Below are 20,384 nucleotides of genomic sequence, written 5' to 3'. Positions count from 1 at the left end.
GGAGGCTATGGAGGTGTCATGCTGCACATGGGGAGGCTATGGAGGTGTCATGCTGCACATGGGGAGGCTATGGAGGTGTCATGCTGCACATGGGGAGGCTATGGAGGTGTCATGCTGCACATGGGGAGGCTATGGAGGTGTCATGCTGCACATGGGGAGGCTATGGAGGTGTCATGCTGCACATGGGGAGGCTATGGAGGTGTCATGCTGCACATGGGGAGGCTATGGAGGTGTCATGCTGCACATGGGAAGGCTATGGAGGTGTCATGCTGCACATAGGGAGGCTTTGAGGGCCTCATCCAGGACATGGGGTTGCTATGGGGTCTCATGCTGCACATTGGGAGGCTATGGGGGCCTAATGCAGTATCTGGGGAGGCTGTGTGGGGCTCATGCAGTATATAGGGAGGCTGTGTGGGGCTCATGCTGTATATGGGGAGGCTGTGTGGGGCTCATGCTGTATATATAGGGAGGCTGTGTGGGGCTCATGCAGTATATAGGGAGGCTGTGTGGGGCTCATGCAGTATATATATATAGGGAGGTTGCGCGGGGCTCATGCAGTATATAGGGAGGCTGTGTGGGGCTCATGCAGTATATATGGGGGGCTGTGTGGGGCTCATGCAGTATATATAGGGAGGCTGTGTGGGGCTCATGCTGTATATGGGGAGGTTGTGTGGGGCTCATGCAGTATATAGGGAGGCTGTGTGGGGCTCATGCAGTATATATGGGGGGCTGTGTGGGGCTCATGCAGTATATATAGGGAGGCTGTGTGGGGCTCATGCTGTATATGGGGAGGTTGTGTGGGGCTCATGCAGTATATAGGGAGGCTGTGTGAGGCTCATGCAGTATATAGGGAGGCTGTGTGGGGCTCATGCTGTATATGGGGAGGCTGTGTGGGGCTCATGCTGTGTATATATAGGGAGGCTGTGTGGGGCTCATGCAGTATATGGGGAGGCTGTGTGGGGCTCATGCTGTATATGGGGAGGCTGTGTGGGGCTCATGCTGTATATAGGAGGCTGTGTGGGGCTCATGCTGTATATAGGGAGGCTGCGCGGGGCTCATGCTGTATATAGGGAGGCTGTGTGGGGCTCATGCAGTACATAGGGAGGCTGTGTGAGGCTCATGCTGTATATGGGGAGGCTGTGTGGGGCTCATGCAGTATATATAGGGAGGCTGTGTGGGGCTCATGCAGTATATAGGGAGGCTGTGTGGGGCTCATGCAGTATATGGGGAGGCTGTGTGGGGCTCATGCTGTATATAGGGAGGCTGTGTGGGGCTCATGCTGTGTATGGGGAGGCTGTGTGAGGCTCATGCTGTATATAGGGAGGCTGTGTGGGGCTCATGCAGTATATAGTGAGGCTGTGTGGGGCTCATGCAGTATATAGGGAGGCTGTGTGGGGCTCATGATGTATATAGGGGAGGCTGTGTGGGGCTCATGCAGTATATAGGGAGGCTGTGTGGGGCTCATGATGTATATAGGGAGGCTGTGTGGGGCTCATGATGTATATAGGGGAGGCTGTGTGGGGCTCATGCTGTATATAGGGAGGCTGTGTGGGGCTCATGCAGTATATGGGAGGCTGTGTGAGGCTCATGCAGTATATAGGGAGGCTGTGTGGGGCTCATGCAGTATATAGGGAGGCTGTGTGGGGCTCATGCAGTATATAGGGAGGCTGTGTGGGGCTCATGATGTATATAGGGGAGGCTGTGTGGTGCTCATGCAGTATATAGGGAGGCTGTGTGGGGCTCATGATGTATATAGGGGAGGCTGTGTGGGGCTCATGCAGTATATAGGGAGGCTGTGTGGGGCTCATGCAGTATATAGGGAGGCTGTGTGGGGCTCATTCTGTATATAGGGAGGCTGTGTGGGGCTCATGCAGTATATAGGGAGGCTGTGTGGGGCTCATGCTGTATATGGGGAGGCTGTGTGGGGCTCATGCTGTATATAGGGAGGCTGTGTGGGGCTCATGCAGTATATAGGGAGGCTGTGTGGGGCTCATGCTGTATATGGGGAGGCTGTGTGGGGCTCATGCTGTATATAGGGAGGCTGTGTGGGGCTCATGCTGTATATAGGGAGGCTGTGTGGGGCTCATGCTGTATATAGGGAGGCTGTGTGGGGCTCATGCTGTATATAGGGAGGCTGTGTGGGGCTCATGCTGTATATAGGGAGGCTGTGTGGGGCTCATGCTGTATATAGGAGGCTGTGTGGGGCTTATTCTGTATATAGGGAGGCTGTGTGGAGCTCATGCTGTACATTATATATGGAGGCTCTGTGGAGCTCATGCTGTATATAGGGAGGCTGTGTGGGGCTCATGCAGTATACAGAGAGGCTGTGTGGGGCTCATGCTGTATATGGGGAGGCTGTGTGGGGCTCATGCTGTATATGGGGAGGCTGTGTGGGGCTCATGCTGTATATGGGGTGGCTGTGCAGGGCTCATGCTGTGTATAGGGAGGCTGTGTGGGGGCTCTTACAGTATATAAGGGGCTGTGGGGGGCTCATACACTATACATTAGGGGCTGTACTTGGGTTCAAACGATATATAGTAGGATGTCAGCATACTTAATTCTGCTCAATTTTAAGTGATAGAAATAATATTAATATAATTATCAATGATATAATAATTACAATATATCAATATTAATATTGCTCAGAATTAATTTTTGCCTATTGGTTCAGCCCTCCATAACAGTGATGGTCTCTCATGTGGCCCCTCGGGAAAATTAATTGCTCACCTCTGTATTAATATATGATCCTGTGCCTAGGCTGTGAGGTGGTCGTCACATAGGGAGTTCTTACACTGCATACAGACTTTCACAGCCAGGACAGGAGATTTTGTACAGTAAGTACAGCAGATCCTGGTCTCCTCCATATCAGGCTGAGTAGATGCAAAACTCTCCAATATATTCCCCAGCAGGGTTGATGAAATAACAGTCCTGATGCTGCTATGTTAAACTAATTGCTTTTTCTGGACTAATTCAAATAGAATCTATTCTCTAATAATACCGCTCTTATCTGCAATTTGTGTAGGGTGAGCTGTTGCAGTAGGGATAGCGTATTATAGCATCTAGTCAGGGATTTTTTCCTTATAAATTATAATCCTTGCTGCTGGAACCTTAAAAAAAATATCAAGGTAACATGTATTCTATTCCCTAATAATACCGCTGTCAGCTGCGTTCAGTGTAGGAATAGGTGCTAGGTATCATCTGCTGGAAATGAGTGTTCATTCTGGTCACACACATCTCTTCCGCAGTCCATAACTTGATTGCTTTCTTCCATACACTAATTGACAGATTTGCGTTTTTAACTATGATCTGTACCCAGAAATTTATCAAAGCTGGCAAAATTAACTGATTTAATGTGTATATTCGCAGTTTGTCTGTAGCTTCTGTATGTAAGAGGTAGTGGTGGGAGACTTTATCCTGGAATTAACACTTCTGTTTCCATCCATTTCTGGGTGGTTCTTGAAGTATGTTTGGATCATTGTCCTGCTGAAAGACCCATGACCTAAGATGCAAACCCAGGTGATCATGGTGCCAGCCTGTGATTGATACTCTCAATGACTTTCAGCAATAGACCTGTACAACTTCACAAAGGCCACGACACTAATCATGGCACCGCTGTTTGCCAGATCCCTCAGATCAGCTACCTTTCCTCCTCTGACCTCCACATCGAGATCTCTAAAAAAATCAAATGTTGAAAATAATACACGAGAACATAAAGCCACAAATCATACAAAGAAAATAATGTTTCAAAGTGTTTCCTACATAGAACCCTCGTTCTTCATACACCATTATAATAATTGAGGAAAACATTTTCTTAGGAAAACATCTCCATGCAATATTAATAATCCGAACCTGTGAGCGTCATTGGCAGCTGGGCTCACGACAAAAGAATTATCAGTCAAGGAAATCTCCTGTCATCTCTGCAGCATGTGATGATATGAAAAAGACCCGGCTGCCAGCGAACACGGAGCGGAGCGCCGCAGCAGTTATGCAAAATATCTCTAATCCCATTGTTTTCCAGCTGTCTACATCCCGACCACAAGAGGTCGGATCGTTCCCACTCCATCTGGACAAAAACGTCTCTGCAGGAGCTGAGGAAACTGTCAGGCGAGCGGAGAGGGACATTTGTGAATAGCAGGAGCAGCTACACCGTTACCTTCCAAACTAGTGTGAAATAAACAACCGATCACTAAAATGACTGGAAATTAGAATTTTGTTTTGTATTTTTTTAAAAGCAAAATCCTTTTAAGCAATAGCCAAAAGATGACATGGTAAAGCGCTCGAAGGAGAACCACTCGATCCTCAGATTTACAGCAGCAAAAAAATTACAATTTTCACTCTTACACTCTACAAGAGGGAGGTCCCTGTCCATAAGAGCTGACAATCTATAGGAGAGAGGTCCCTGCACATACAGGTGCATCGCACAAAATTAGAATATCATAAAAAAGTTAATTTATTTCAGTTCTTCAATACAAAAAGTGAAACTCATATATTAGATAGAGTCATTACATACAGAGTGATCTATTTCATGTGTTTATTTCGGTTAATGTTGATGATTATGGCTTACAGCCAATGAAAACCCAAAAGTCATTATCTCAGTAAATTAGAATACTTTATAACTCCAACTTGAAAAAAATGATTTTAAAATCCGAAATGTTGGCCTACTGAAATGTTTGTTCAGTAAACGCACTCAATACTTGGTCGGGGCTCCTTTTGCATCAATTACTGCATCAATGCAACGTGGCATGGAGGCGATTAGCCTGTGGCACTGCTGAGGGGTTATGGAAACCCAGGTTGCTTTGATAGGAGTCTTCAGCTCGTCTGCATTGTTGAGTCTGGTGTCTATCATCTTCCTCTTGACAATACTCCATAGATTCTCTATAGGGTTAAGGTCAGGTGAGTTTGCTGTGCAGCGCCCCAGAGTCCTGGTCGTTGCAGTACTGTGGCTCCGCCACTATGGGGAGCTATGGTGCGTCCGATGGCACTGAAGGAGTTCATCTGATCAGGTATCACAGACACCAATACATTTCACAGCCGGGCCTCCGGGGGGAGCTAAGGGTGCTATTCATTAGGCCACTCCCCACCATAGTGGGTAAACTGGGGGTCAGGCAGGAAGTTAGATCAGAAGCTGACTGGGTTGGAACCAGGCAACACCTTGTGGCAGAGGGTGTTGTTGGGGAAGATACAGTAGGGTCTCTGTCAGGGGTGGGATCCTGACAGAGGCTTGGCAACGAGAACGAACGTAACGGGACCGTGCCTGCTCCAGGTAGCGGCGGTGCCCAAGAAAGGATTAGAAGAGAGATAGATTGTGCTGAGTGAGAAACGGGATCACGCAAAAGGAGAAATACCAGTAGGAGTCGTGCTGTAAGACCGAAGCAACATCCTACTGAGGCGCACTACCGGTGGCCGGAACGCCGAGGGAGTAGAATAATATTCAGCTTCAAGCAATACTCCAAACAGCGGCAGGGCAGTCAGTCTCAGGCGGGCTGTCTAACTCAAATCACCTATGAAGTCTTGGGAGGCAATTGTGGGAGAGGGGCGTCTCTAGGGTCCCGGAAGAACTCCAGGCCTACCCGTCAAACGGGTGCCGTTCCTACCCGAACCTCAGGGAGGGACGGAGGATTAGCAGAACATCATCTAATCGAGTTGTGAGGGAACATCAGAAACAGACACAACAGTTGTGGGGTACTTTCCGTAAGCACAGCAGGGAAGGACTACAACACATAGCGCTAGGGGGAAGGCACAGATTTCCTCCTGTGAAGAGAACTCTGGAAGTGCCATTGGACCGGCCAGACTTGCGCAGCCTGGTGAGCCGTATTCTGGACTGAGGACTCAGAGATCTTCAGTAAAGAGGTAAAGAGACTGCAACCTGGTGTCCTCGTTATTTATCGCGACTTGCACCCCACAACTGCACCGTTACAACACCTCTTATTTCACCGGACGTCCCCCACTGACAGACAGGGCCACGGACCGGGTCTAGCCACCGTGACAACCCCAGGACTGAGACCTAGAGGCCCGGCTCCGGGTACCCCTAGGCCCTGCGGCGGTGTGGGGGCGCTCCAGCTGCCAATCAAGCATAGTGATACTGTTGTTGTAAACCAGATATTGGTACTTTTGGCAGTGTGGACAGGGGCCAAGTCCTGCTGGGAAATGAAATTTCCGTCTCCAAAAACCTTGTCGGTAGAGGGAAGTATGAAGTGCTCTAAAATTTCCTGTTGGATGGCTGCGCTAACTTTGGTCTTGATAAAACACACTGGCCCTACACCAGCAGATGACATGGCTCCCAAACCATCACTGATTGTGGAAACTTCACACTAGACCTCCAGCAGCTTGGATTGTGGCCTGTAATGATTCTGTATAATATGAGTTTCACTTTTTGTATTGAAGAACTGAAATAAATTAAATTTTGATGACATTCAAATTTTTTGAGATGCACCTGTAAGAGTTGACACTCTACAGGAAAGAGTACCCTGCCCATAAGTGCTGATATTCTACAGGAGAGAGCACTGGCTATAAGAGATGACACTCTACAGAAGAGAGGTCCCTGTGAGTCGCCCACCAGGGCAATGGGGATACTCGGCACCGGGTCCGGTCGCTCTTAAAGGGGATGTCACGGTGGCTGCGACCTGGTCCGTGGCCCTGGGACTCAATTAAAGGGGAAGGTCTTTTAAGGGAATTGTGTCTATTTTCGTGAAGCCACCTGTGGTTCTCGGTCAGTAGGGACTGACGCTGCTTAAAGAGGTCCTCTGGGGTGATGTGGCAGCAAGATGGTGATGCTTCCCACTGGTGAAACGGGGTCCCCAGGGCTCCCAAGGTGTATGCCAGTAAACGGAAGACACAGGGTTGCAGTCTTTACCTGGTTTACTGGTGGTAGCAGGCCACAGTCCAGGGTACCGGCAACAGGTACAAAAGTAGTCCACCCAGCCCGCAAACAAGTGGAAATCCCCTTGGCAGGTCAGGTTGGGAGCCTTCCACTATGCGCTGCTTTTCTGGTCCCTTGCTCCCTGTAGTTTGCTGGCAAGGTACTCCTTTTCTCTCCTGTCCTGGGACAGTACCTGCACGGTAGGCAGCTTGAGCCATTCTCTTGGGGTCTCAGACACGGTGACTCCAGGCTCTGACTGCTGCTGTACCTCAAGTGTTGTACGGGCAGTGTACATATAGCTCTATGCCCTCCGATTCTCCTGTGGGGCTTGCAGCTCCCCACAGCCTGGGGCTCCCGGTGCCCGGTTTCTGTGCTCTGGCTCCTAGGAGGCCCAATCGCAGCCTCCTTGAGCCCTCAATCTCTCCTCTGCTCCTTTCCTGTCTCTGTTCACTCTCAGACTATTTCAGACTGACTGACTCCTCCTCCAAAAAAGGATCTATATCTATCAGGAAAGCTCCTCTAAAACCAGGTTTTGAGCTTCCCCTCCTGGCCTAGAGTCAGAATGAGTTGTGTGTGGGATAACCTGCCAAAGGGATCCCTCTTGTCTCCAGGCATAGCACTACCCTCCCTGAGAGTAAGGCAGCACTCCTGTGGTACCCGAACTCCTGGGGTGCCACACCTGCCCATAAGAACTGACACTCTACAGGAAAGAGGACCCTGCCAATAAAATATAACACTTCAGGAGACAGGTCCTTGTCAATTAGAGCTTACACTCTACAGGAGAGAAGACCCTGCCCATAAAAGCTGACACTTAACATGAGAGAGAGCACTGCCCATACGAGCTGACACTCTACAGGAGAGAGGACCCTGCACATAAGAGCTGACACTCTACAGGAGAGAGGGCCCTGCACATAAGAGCTGACACTCTACAGGAGAGGGGACCCTGCACATAAGAGCTGACACTCTACATGAAAGAGGATCCTGTCCATAAGAGCTGACACTCTACAGGAGAGAGGACCCTGCACATAAGAGCTGACACTCTACAGGAGAGAGGACCCTGCACATAAGAGCTGACACTCTGCAGGAGAGAGGACCCTGCACATAAGAGCTGACACTCTACAGGAGAGAGGACCCTGCACATAAGAGCTGTCACTCTATAGGAGAGAGGATCCTGCACATAAGAGCTGACACTCTACAGGAGAGAGGACCCTGCACATAAGAGCTGACAGTCTACAGGAGAGAGGACCCTGCACATAAGAGCTGACACTCTACAGGAGAGAGGACCCTGCACATAAGAGCTGACACTCTACAGGAGAGAGGATCCTGCACATAAGAGCTGACACTCTACAGGAGAGAGGACCCTGCACATAAGAGCTGACACTCTACAGGAGAGAGGACCCTGCACATAAGAGCTGACACTCTACAGGAGAGAGGGCCCTGCACATAAGAGCTGACACTCTACAGGAGAGAGGACCCTGCACATAAGAGCTGACACTCTACAGGAGAGAGGACCCTGCACATAAGAGCTGACACTCTACAGGAGAGAGGATCCTGCACATAAGAGCTGACACTCTACAGGAGAGAGGACCCTGCACATAAGAGCTGACACTCTACAGGAGAGAGGATCCTGCACATAAGAGCTGACACTCTACAGGAGAGAGGACCCTGCACATAAGAGCTGACACTGTGCAGAAGAGAGGATCCTGCACATAAGAGCTGACACTCTACAGGAGAGAGGACCCTGCACATAAGAGCTGACACTGTACAGGAGAGAGGATCCTGCACATAAGAGCTGACACTCTACAGGAGAGAGGACCCTGCACATAAGAGCTGACACTGTACAGGAGAGAGGACCCTGCACATAAGAGCTGACACTGTACAGGAGAGAGGACCCTGCACATAAGAGCTGACACTCTACAGGAGAGAGGACCCTGCACATAAGAGCTGACACTGTACAGGAGAGAGGATCCTGCACATAAGAGCTGACACTCTACAGGAGAGAGGACCCTGCACATAAGAGCTGACACTCTACAGGAGACAGGACCCTGCACATAAGAGCTGACACTCTACAGGAGAGAGGACCCTGCACATAAGAGGTGACACTCTACAGGAGAGAGGACCCTGCACATAAGAGCTGACACTCTACAGGAGAGAGGACCCTGCACATAAGAGCTGACACTCTACAGGAGAGAGGACCCTGCACATAAGAGCTGACACTGTACAGGAGAGAGGATCCTGCACATAAGAGCTGACACTCTACAGGAGAGAGGACCCTGCACATAAGAGCTGATACTCTACAGGAGAGAGGACCCTGCACATAAGAGCTGACACTCTACAGGAGAGAGGATCCTGCCCATAAGAGCTGACACTCTACAGGAGAGAGGACCCTGCACATAAGAGCTGACACTCTACAGGAGAGAGGACCCTGCACATAAGAGCTGACACTATACAGGAGAGAGGACCCTGCACATAAGAGCTGACACTCTACAGGAGAGAGGATCCTGCCCATAAGAGCTGACACTCTACAGTAGAGAGGATCCTGCACATAAGAGCTGACACTCTACAGGAGAGAGGACCCTGCACATAACAGCTAACACTCTACAGGAGAGAGGACCCTGCACATAAGAGCTGACACTCTACAGGAGAGAGGATCCTGCACAAAAGAGCTGACACTCTACAGGAGAGAGGATCCTGCACATAAGAGCTGACACTCTACAGTAGAGAGGACCCTGCACATAAGAGCTGACACTCTACAGGAGAGAGGGCCCTGCACATAAGAGCTGACACTCTACAGGAGAGAGGATCCTGCACAAAAGAGCTGACACTCTACAGGAGAGAGGATCCTGCACATAAGAGCTGACACTCTACAGGAGAGAGGACCCTGCACATAAGAGCTGATACTCTACAGGAGAGAGGACTCTTCCCATAAGAGCTGGCACTACAGGAGAGAGGACCCTGCACATAAGAGCTGACACTATACAGGAGAGAGGACCCTGCACATAAGAGCTGACACTCTACAGGGGAGAGGACCCTGCATATAAGAGCTGACACTCTACAGGAGAGAGGATCCTGCACAAAAGAGCTGACACTCTACAGGAGAGAGGATCCTGCACATAAGAGCTGACACTCTACAGGAGAGAGGACCCTGCACATAAGAGCTGATACTCTACAGGAGAGAGGACTCTTCCCATAAGAGCTGGCACTACAGGAGAGAGGACCCTGCACATAAGAGCTGACACTATACAGGAGAGAGGACCCTGCACATAAGAGCTGACACTCTACAGGAGAGAGGACCCTGCACATAAGAGCTGACACTCTACAGGAGAGAGGACCCTGCACATAAGAGCTGACACTGTACAGGAGAGAGAGGACCCTGCACATAAGAGCTGACACTCTACAGGAGAGAGGACCCTGCACATAAGAGCTGACACTCTACAGGAGAGAGGACCCTGCACATAAGAGCTGACACTCTACAGGAGAGAGGATCCTGCACAAAAGAGCTGACACTCTACAGGAGAGAGGATCCTGCACATAAGAGCTGACACTCTACAGGAGAGAGGACCCTGCACATAAGAGCTGACACTCTACAGGAGAGAGGATCCTGCACAAAAGAGCTGACACTCTACAGGAGAGAGGATCCTGCACATAAGAGCTGACACTCTACAGGAGAGAGGACCCTGCACATAAGAGCTGATACTCTACAGGAGAGAGGACTCTTCCCATAAGAGCTGACACTGTACAGGAGAGAGAGGACCCTGCACATAAGAGCTGACACTCTACAGGAGAGAGGACCCTGCACATAAGAGCTGACACTCTACAGGAGAGAGGACCCTGCACATAAGAGCTGACACTCTACAGGAGAGAGGACCCTGCACATAAGAGCTGACACTCTACAGGAGAGAGGATCCTGCACAAAAGAGCTGACACTCTACAGGAGAGAGGATCCTGCACATAAGAGCTGACACTCTACAGTAGAGAGGACCCTGCACATAAGAGCTGACACTCTACAGGAGAGAGGGCCCTGCACATAAGAGCTGACACTCTACAGGAGAGAGGATCCTGCACAAAAGAGCTGACACTCTACAGGAGAGAGGACCCTGCACATAAGAGCTGACACTTTACAGGAGAGAGGGCCCTGCACATAAGAGCTGACACTCTACAGGAGAGAGGGCCCTGCACATAAGAGCTGACACTCTACAGGAGAGAGGATCCTGCACAAAAGAGCTGACACTCTACAGGAGAGAGGACCCTGCACATAAGAGCTGACACTCTACAGGAGAGAGGGCCCTGCACATAAGAGCTGACACTCTACAGGAGAGAGGATCCTGCACAAAAGAGCTGACACTCTACAGGAGAGAGGATCCTGCACATAAGAGCTGACACTCTACAGGAGAGAGGACCCTGCACATAAGAGCTGATACTCTACAGGAGAGAGGACTCTTCCCATAAGAGCTGACACTCTACAGGAGAGAGGACCCTGCACATAAGAGCTGACACTCTACAGGAGAGAGGACCCTGCACATAAGAGCTGATACTCTACAGGAGAGAGGACTCTTCCCATAAGAGCTGACACTGTACAGGAGAGAGAGGACCCTGCACATAAGAGCTGACACTCTACAGGAGAGAGGACCCTGCACATAAGAGCTGACACTCTACAGGAGAGAGGATCCTGCACAAAAGAGCTGACACTCTACAGGAGAGAGGATCCTGCACATAAGAGCTGACACTCTACAGTAGAGAGGACCCTGCACATAAGAGCTGACACTCTACAGGAGAGAGGGCCCTGCACATAAGAGCTGACACTCTACAGGAGAGAGGATCCTGCACAAAAGAGCTGACACTCTACAGGAGAGAGGATCCTGCACATAAGAGCTGACACTCTACAGGAGAGAGGACCCTGCACATAAGAGCTGATACTCTACAGGAGAGAGGACTCTTCCCATAAGAGCTGACACTCTACAGGAGAGAGGACCCTGCACATAAGAGGTGACACTCTACAGGAGAGAGGACCCTGCCAATAAAATATAAAACTTCAGGAGAGAAGACCCTGTGCATAAGAGCTGACACTCGCATTTAAAACTTGCAGTGGGCTATGACATAGCCCACCTTAAAAAAAGTGATTTAAAATAGTAACTCTTAAATGCTACATTTTCTATAAAATGTTGTTTACTCTTTTAGGCGTTTTATTTGGATTATTTAGGGATACTTCTTATTATAGTCTACTAGAAAGAGGCCCGATGCTATTGTATCGGGAGTGCGTAGAAATTAACATCTGTGTATGCTTAGTGGGGCTCACAGGAGCAGCAGACATGTCTCACACCGTTTGCGCTTTCCAACGGTGACGTGAATGTCATTTGCACAGGCGCAAGTGACATACACGTCAATGGTATTCCCATGTATGCGTAGTAGCGACACGGTTGTTACTGCGCCTGCGTGTGAATAGAGGAGACGTGTATGTCACTTGCGCAGGCACAGTCTGTGGCTGCAAGGCCAATACCGTATATACTCGAGAGTAAGCTGACCCGACTATAAGCCGGAAAACTGGGTAAGCTTATTGACTCGAGTATAAGCTGGGTATTCATTGTCCCCCTCATCCCTTTCCTGGTATGTGGCTCCCCCTGTCCTGGCATGTGGCTCTCCCGGTTGTATGCGCATGGCTCCTCCGGTCCTGCATTGCTCAGCTCCCCCGGTCCGCATTGCTCAGCTCCCTTGGTCCCAAATTTCTCAGCTCCCCAGGTCCAGCATTGCTCAGCTCCCCCGGTCTGCATTGCTCGGCTCCCCGTCCCGCATGGCTCGGCTCCCCCGTCCCGCATGGCATGGTTGTATGCATGGCTCATATTGCACCCCCTCCCCGTCATACTCACCTCTCAGGAAGAAAGTTATGAATATGGGGCTTATATAGATCCAATAGTGATGGGAAATACATTTTCACCTTGAAGGTAAATCAGGGAAAAAGATGCATGTTTTTTTCATAACTGTAACCCCAGCCTACAAGTCACAAATCAATAGTGGAAAGATCGATGACAACAGCCATGTCCTGTTTGGCCTCTGGGTATCAGTAAAATCCTGATAAAACATATGATGGCAATCTCAAACTTTTCTGTTCAATCATCAGGAGTGAAGTTATCGCATATATGGCGCCCCAGGGTCCTAGTCGTCACCGTAACATTGCTTTCCTCAGGGGTAGAGTGATGTTACACTTGGAGGCAAGGAAGGATAACTTTCACCAGGTAAACAGAAGCATGCAACATGTTCACACTCCAGGCCACAAGGGGGAGCTTTTGATCCTATTCCTAGGTGACTCCCCTATACATTGTGGTCTTGGAGAGAAAGTAAAGTTCAGTTCCTGTCAGAGAGACAGAGAGGAAGGACGTATGAGGAGCTGTGCAGCCACGAGAAAGTGATGCAGCTCCTGGACAGAGACAACACCGAAAGTTGAACATATTGCAGTGAGCGTGTAGTAGAGAGGAGCACGGGCGAGGACACCAGGGGGAGGACAGCAGCGAGCAGACTAGCTCCCTGGCAAAGCGCAGATAACCGGTAGCCGGCACACCGAGGTTGCAAGGGACTCTAGGACTTACATCAGAGACCAGCAGGACAGCTGAACTGCAAGTTACCAGTCTGCCACACACACCTGAGACACAGTAACACATAAAGCCCGGGGCATGATAGGGTCCCTGTAAAAAGGCTTGATTTACCTGTCATACAGGTATTGTCCTATTCTATATGGGGGACAGAGAGAAGAACAGTGAGGACCTTATCTGAAGCCATAGGCAGTAAGGGACTACAACACTGCACTAGAGGAAGGCTTTCATCTCCACCTGGTAAATTGGAATTCGCTTCCAAGCCGGCCGGACCCTGCCTGCCCTGTGATCTGGTGCCCAGGACTGTGGCTGCCTGAAGACTTCAGTAAACCAGGTAAAGAGACTGCAAACCTGTGTCCTCGTTCTTTACTGCACCATTCACCATCTTCTATCTACACACCTGGAGCCCTGGGGACATACTTCACCTGTGGGAAGTTATACCATCTAGCTGCTATAACATCACCCCAGAGGACCTCTTAAAGCAGCGTCGGTCCCCACTGACCGAATGCCACAGGTGGCGTCACGAACATAAACTTTATTCAATCCCCCTTTTACATGGGCGCCCAGGGCCACGGACTGGGTCGCCACCGTGACATCCCCCTGTGAACACCGGCCCCAGTACCGAGTAACCCACGGCCCTAGCGGGCGACTCACTTAAGTTATTATTATTTATTATTATAGCGCCATTTATTCCATGGCGCTTTACATGTGAGGAGGGGTATACATAATAAAAACAAGTACAATAATCTTGAACAATACAAGTCACAACTGGTACAGGAGGAGAGAGGACCCTGCCCGCGAGGGCTCACAATCTACAAGGGATGGGTGAGGATACAGGAGGTGAGGATAGAGCTGGTCATGCAGAGGTTTGGTCGATCGGTGGTTACTGCAGGTTGTAGGCTTGTCGGAGAAGGTGGGTCTTCAGTTTCTTTTTGAAGGTTTCGATGGTAGGTGAAAGTCTGATATGTTGTGGTAGAGAGTTCCAGAGTAGGGGTGATGCACGAGAGAAATCCGGTATGCGATTGTGGGAAGAGTTGGGAATTTCGTAAAATCCTGGAGGCCGTGAGGACATCCCACAACCCAGTCCACATGAGGTCATCATGGTGTACAGGCCCCGTCTCACATAGCGATTTACCAACGATCACGACCAGCGATATGACCTGGCTGTGATCGTTGGTAAGTCGTTGTGTGGTCGCTGGGGAGCTGTCACACAGACAGCTCTCTCCAGCGACCAACGATCAGGGGAACGACTTCGGCATCGTTGAAACTGTCTTCAACGATGCCGAAGTCCCCCTGCAGCACCCGGGTAACCAGGGTAAACATCGGGTTACTAAGCGCAGGGCCGCGCTTAGTAACCCGATGTTTACCCTGGTTACCAAAAAAACAAACACTACATACTCACCATCTGATGTCCGTCAGGTCCCTTGCCGTCTGCTTCCTGCTCTGACAGTGCCGCCGTACAGTGAGAGCAGAGCGCAGCGGTGACGTCACTGCTGTGCTGTGCTCTCACTGTACGGCCGGATCTCAGTCAGAGCGGGAAGCAGACGGCAAGGGACCTGACGGACATCAGATGGTGAGTATGTACTGTTTGGTTTTTTTTACATTTACGCTGGTAACCAGGGTAAACATCGGGTTACTAAGCGCGGCCCTGCGCTTAGTAACCCGATGTTTACCCTGGTTACCAGTGAAGACATCGCTGGATCGGGGTCACACACACCGATTCAGCGATGTCAGCGGGACCTCAACGACCAAAAAAAGGTCCAGGCCATTCCGACACGACCAGCGATCTCACAGCAGGGGCCTGATCGCTGGTACGTGTCACACATAGCGAGATCGCTACTGAGGTCGCTGTTGCGTCACAAAACTTGTGACTCAGCAGCGATCTCGCTATGTGAGATGGGGCCTTACCTCAGGTGCTGATTAAAGGTCAAGACAAATTATGATCTGTGTTCAATGCTGAGGAAGATACTGTACATGCTTGATCCCGTTAACCAGACATTTTGAATCAGATTGTTTCCAATCCATGAAGCTGAATCATCTCGGTGATCGGTGTAGGGAGGCGTTTCTGTCCGGGGGAAAAGACATGCCCCCAGGTCTAATTCGAGGTATCAGGGACAAATTATAAAAGCGATTATTTCAGCGTTTGCTGACCCGAACTAAAAGAGTCAACTTGAGAGAATGCAGAATTAGTGCTGCGCAAGGTGGCTCTTTTAGTTAAAGACGGCTGGGGGGGATGACAGATTCCCTATAAATTTATTTTTTAAAATTTTTTAACAAAATTCAACCCCCTAAGCAAAACTCATGTAATAAGTAATGATAGGTAATGATAAGTAATTCAATAATCAAGCACTTGGAACAGAATCCTGTTTTAGTGTGGCGTGTATGGATGTAAAATTTGACAAGTGAAACATATATTCAAAAAAATAACTGCTTGTTACACACAGACTGGGTAGACAGCCACAGTTACAGTAAATGTCTGAATTTGGGGGAATTTTCTTTAGTATTTTTAGTAAAACAATTATTTCACCAGTCACAAAAAAATTGCACAGGAAGTGCAAAACCTCAGTGCAGTTGCTTGTGACAAGTAAGCACAACATCTCTTACACTCTATTAAACACTCCTATAAAAATATTGTCCTGCCTTGCTTCTGTTTTCTAGTGCATGAAGAAGAAAGAATTGTGTAATTGTGTGCTACATGACAGATAAGCTAAACCATATCACTGATCAATCACACTCTGGCACTGCTGCTGGCATCTCTCCTATCTCTCTCTCTGTCACAGTTTCTTTTTTACTGTGGTCTAGGGATGCTGTGAGTGATGGCTCAGCCACACTATAGGACTTGAAGTGTGTTGGACTGTCAGTGTTGTGAGTGACCATCCAATCATCCAATCTATTGCTGGGGCGTGCTAGGCTGTCAGCATTTTGATTGACAGATCTGCTGCTCAATCTCTGGGTTTTTCCAGGTGTCTCCCATCCTTGGTGATATGCTAGCTATATTTTACTGGCTAGCTGTGAGCAATTCAGTGTCAGCTGTAGCTTTGCTTTGTTTGGTGTGTGTGCAGATCTGTGTCTGATTGTGTCTTTATCAGATCTTGTGATCGGACCAAGGATTTTTCATGACCATTAGTTTGGATTAACCCTTCCACTCTTGACACTCTCTGACTGCAGGTACCTGACCCAGGACTTGGCCTCTGACTATCCATTTCTCTTACTCGTATGTCTTGATGTACCCTCCTCGTATTTGACCCCAGACTGTTACGTGCCAATGCCTTTGTTTGCGCGTGTATCATGAGGCCTCCTGGTATCTGATCTCGGACCTCCTGACTACCTTGTCTCATGCCTTATCTGTGAGTCAGCATCACATTTGAGTAGTGACTCAGCGACACACTCCTCCTATTAATTGAATCTCTATTATTTGCAGACTATTACTGTCATCATTTTTACTGCCGCAGTTGTATGACACTTTAATGTTGTCATGGGTATACAGTGCCAGAGATAGGGGTCAGAAGACACCTGCACCTGCAGTGGATGGAGCTGCTTTGGCTACCTTGTGTAGATGTATAGATCTCCTTTGTTCTGGTGTTGCAAGGGTTAAACATTTCTGTTTGTCACATAGAGCTCGCTGTCCTAAGCTGTTCTGAGTTTGCCACTCTCCTCTGTGTGAGGAAGGGAGGGGGATCATATGTGAGGGTCGATATATAACCCCCAGGATGCGGACGGAGTTCTATTAGACCCGCTGGAGTGCCTTGGTCACATCCGGAAGCCTGTGAGTCACAGGGCAAAATAAAAGTAAGGGTGGACCTGGCGAAGCTATTTGGCCTAGGCATTGTTTAGGAAAAGCCAGTATGGGCTTTTATTTTTTAAACGGACTGCAGGAAGGAAGTGATGCCAGCCAGTTTGCTACATGCCGGGTCTTACAGGTGGCCTTTGGCTACAGATTCCATTTGAAAGAAAATCCCTGCAGGAAGGGTTTAGGTGTGTCAGTTTTGGTCTTGCATGCAGGCCGAGCAGTAGGCTCTGCAGAGCTCAATGGTGTGAGGCAACACAGAGCCAATAGACCTGACACCCCAACCTACATGGTGGTGCAATTGCCCACGACAACCAGTCACGGACTGTCTTTTATTTCCCAGCTGCTATCTGAAGGATCTGATTTACTTCCTTTGTTTGTGAGTATACTGCTTCATTAAAAGAGACCTTACTTTGAACTTTTTCTGGGTCACTGCCTCATCCCTGCACAGGGCGGACACCGCTGCACTACATCTCGTATAAATGCCCACCTCTTAGCTTCATTAGTTGCCAGTGATAGTTTGCTATACCTTGAAGTTGGTTTGGGAGCTGTGGAAAGAGAGTCATTTCTTTTTCTCTGGAGATTGCTGTTTGGAAGTTTATGTGTTATTCGTCTCCTTAGCTGCCTTTTTGGTTTACCTAACCCTTCCTCTCCTGCTATACACCGTAGTCTCAGTGCACTAAGAATGATTGCTGTTTTATTTGCATTTATCTGTCGTCCTTTGTGTCTGTATTATAGAGCAGGACTAGTGTTCCTGCTGCCCAACACACTAGCTGGGGCCGTGCTTGAGGAACATAATAACCACACAAGGTGAAAGAACCCGTTTAAGTACATCAGTGAGCTGAGGGTTGCGCAGGACAAGATTCAGGGCTGCTGCTTTAATCTTTCTGTAGTTTCAGGGCTTCTCTTCCCATCTATTTCGCCATGTGTCATCTGGCTCTTTAGTTGAGCGTGACAACTGTCTGGAGCATTTGTCCAATATTTTGAGGCTATTTCTTCCTATCTCTATTGATGACATGTGAGCGTTGACAAATTCTCAGTATGCTAAAATAAGTTAAAAAAAAAAGGCTGCTGCATTCCCTGACTCAGCTTTTATACAATCTCTGATAGTCCCTCCTAATAGGCTGCGCTATGCCATGTGATGTGATAGCTCCAAGGCATTATTTGAAAGCTTATGCATGAGCACACTCTCAGCCTTATGTAATCTTCTGTGGCATGTAAAATGATGAAGGTAAATTTTGGGGCAATTTTCGCAAATCAAATGGCGAATTTTTTAACATTTACCAGGTAAAGCTCAACTCAAATTTGATTTGCATCAAATTGATTCACTCATCTGTAATGACTAATACAAATCATACCCATGGTGCCCATCTAATAAATAATAATCATTGCTCAGGGCTGCAATTACCCCTGTTTTTCCCTGCAGACTAAACTACTGATGTAATGATATTCAAAAATGTAATAAACATTATAAAAATGTCTGTTGGATGGACTTACTTTCATTGAGAATAACAATATTTAAGCAATCTGTGAGCAGATTTTTGCAATATAATCTGACAGTAGCATGATTTCAGTGATATATCCCTTAGTTTAATGGGTGCACTTGTTGTGATACAATCCCTGTCTTCTCTGCTGCAGATCTAGCACAGCTCAAATACTGAGCCCTTTGTAACCCCGCCCACACCACTGATTGGCAGATTCCTGTGTACACTGTATATTTACAGAAAGCTGCTATTCAGTGGTGGGGGCGTGGCTGGACCAGTAGGCACGACACACCTAGTCCTGTAGTGATAACTCCAGCTAATAAAACACTGATTTTATTGAAATAGCAAAACACAGCCCAGTAAGTGACACATCGTTGGAATCGGGGTTTCTTCCTCTACATAATGCTGCTCTCATATTTCATGGCAAAAGCCTGCTGACAAATTCCCTTTAAGAGGTTAAAATATCCCTTTAGTTGGAGATAAAGCTAGAATTTTCTTTTCTACCTGACGCAATTCTAGACTTTCTTCTGAACACTTCCATTTCTATCTCACAGATGACAGTATGGGTGCAGATCTGATGAAGGTGGGGACAGTTATGGTAGGAGTGTTCCTTCTGCACCCATTCGCCTTACAGAAAGAGTAAGCTGAGTAAAAAAAAAAGAATTACTGAAATTCTAAAACACATAATGTACAGAAAAATTCTTTATATTTTTGTATATGGGAAAGAATATATATATTTTTTACTTTTCTTTATATATGTATTTTATATATTTTATGTTGATGGCTTACAATTTGGAGTGAAAAGTCTTGCAGGGCACCGGGAGCAGCTGCGGCACAGATTCCCTGTGAATATTTCATTATTTTGAATTATTTACTTTCACCTTGGCAGGTTCCTGGACCTTCTTGTGTGACTTGATGTTCGAAACCGGGGCACAGTGCCATGAGAAACGCAGCTCGTTCATTCACTGTGATGTCACCGTGCGAGTGGGAGCCCTGCTGGTGACAAGCTCTTTGGCTTACCTCCATGTTTGTCATTGCACCTGGGAGCACGACGCGCGTCCTGTGCCAGCTGACAATGGCACCACGCATGTAATTCATATCACCGGGCTATTTATCAGGTATGCCAAAGGATGCTAAATAGTGGGGGTTTACTCCTCCTCTCCTTCCCATCTTCCAACCATTGTGCGGTAAGAGACAGAATGCTAGCCGGGGCACACTGTGATATTTATTTCCAATTATTGCAAAAAAAATAAAAGGAGCAAAAAGTTTCATGTGACTTTACCTAATATTCCATCCACCCAAAAATACTGTGAAAGTATCCCACTAATTTTTAGGGACTTTTTCAGTTTTTTTTTTTTAAATATATTTTAATCTAATTTTTTTAAATATATTTTTAGAACTAAAACAGAACATCTATTTTAAGGCTAGGTTCACATTGCGTTAATGGCAATGCACTGACGGCATCCGTTACACAGCGGCACTAATGGATGCATTAGCGCACCCATTGACTGCAGTTATGTAGGGCATTGCTAACACATGTCATGATCGGCATGCGTTAGCGATGTGCCGTCATTCTGTGACGGACCCTCGGACGCGGTCTGCAGCATTTCGAGGTCCGCCTCTGCTTGCGTAGATGGAGCATCTGTGCTAGTGCGATTGCATAACGCGAT

General features: G+C 48.2%; 1 protein-coding gene across 1 annotated transcript in view; it reads left to right on the top strand.

Moving 5' to 3' along the window:
• Positions 1–20,384, top strand: part of PKHD1 (PKHD1 ciliary IPT domain containing fibrocystin/polyductin) — a 785,044-nt gene that overhangs the window by 144,558 nt on the left and 620,102 nt on the right. Inside the window, exon 33 of the mRNA XM_077281797.1 lies at positions 19,604–19,832. Coding sequence (XP_077137912.1) covers positions 19,604–19,832 — 229 coding nt within the window. The remainder of the gene's footprint in view (positions 1–19,603; positions 19,833–20,384) is intronic.

Source organism: Ranitomeya variabilis, chromosome 2 (assembly GCF_051348905.1).
Source record: "Ranitomeya variabilis isolate aRanVar5 chromosome 2, aRanVar5.hap1, whole genome shotgun sequence".
NCBI lineage: Eukaryota > Metazoa > Chordata > Amphibia > Anura > Dendrobatidae > Ranitomeya > Ranitomeya variabilis.
This window is presented reverse-complemented; position numbering and strand designations above follow the sequence as displayed.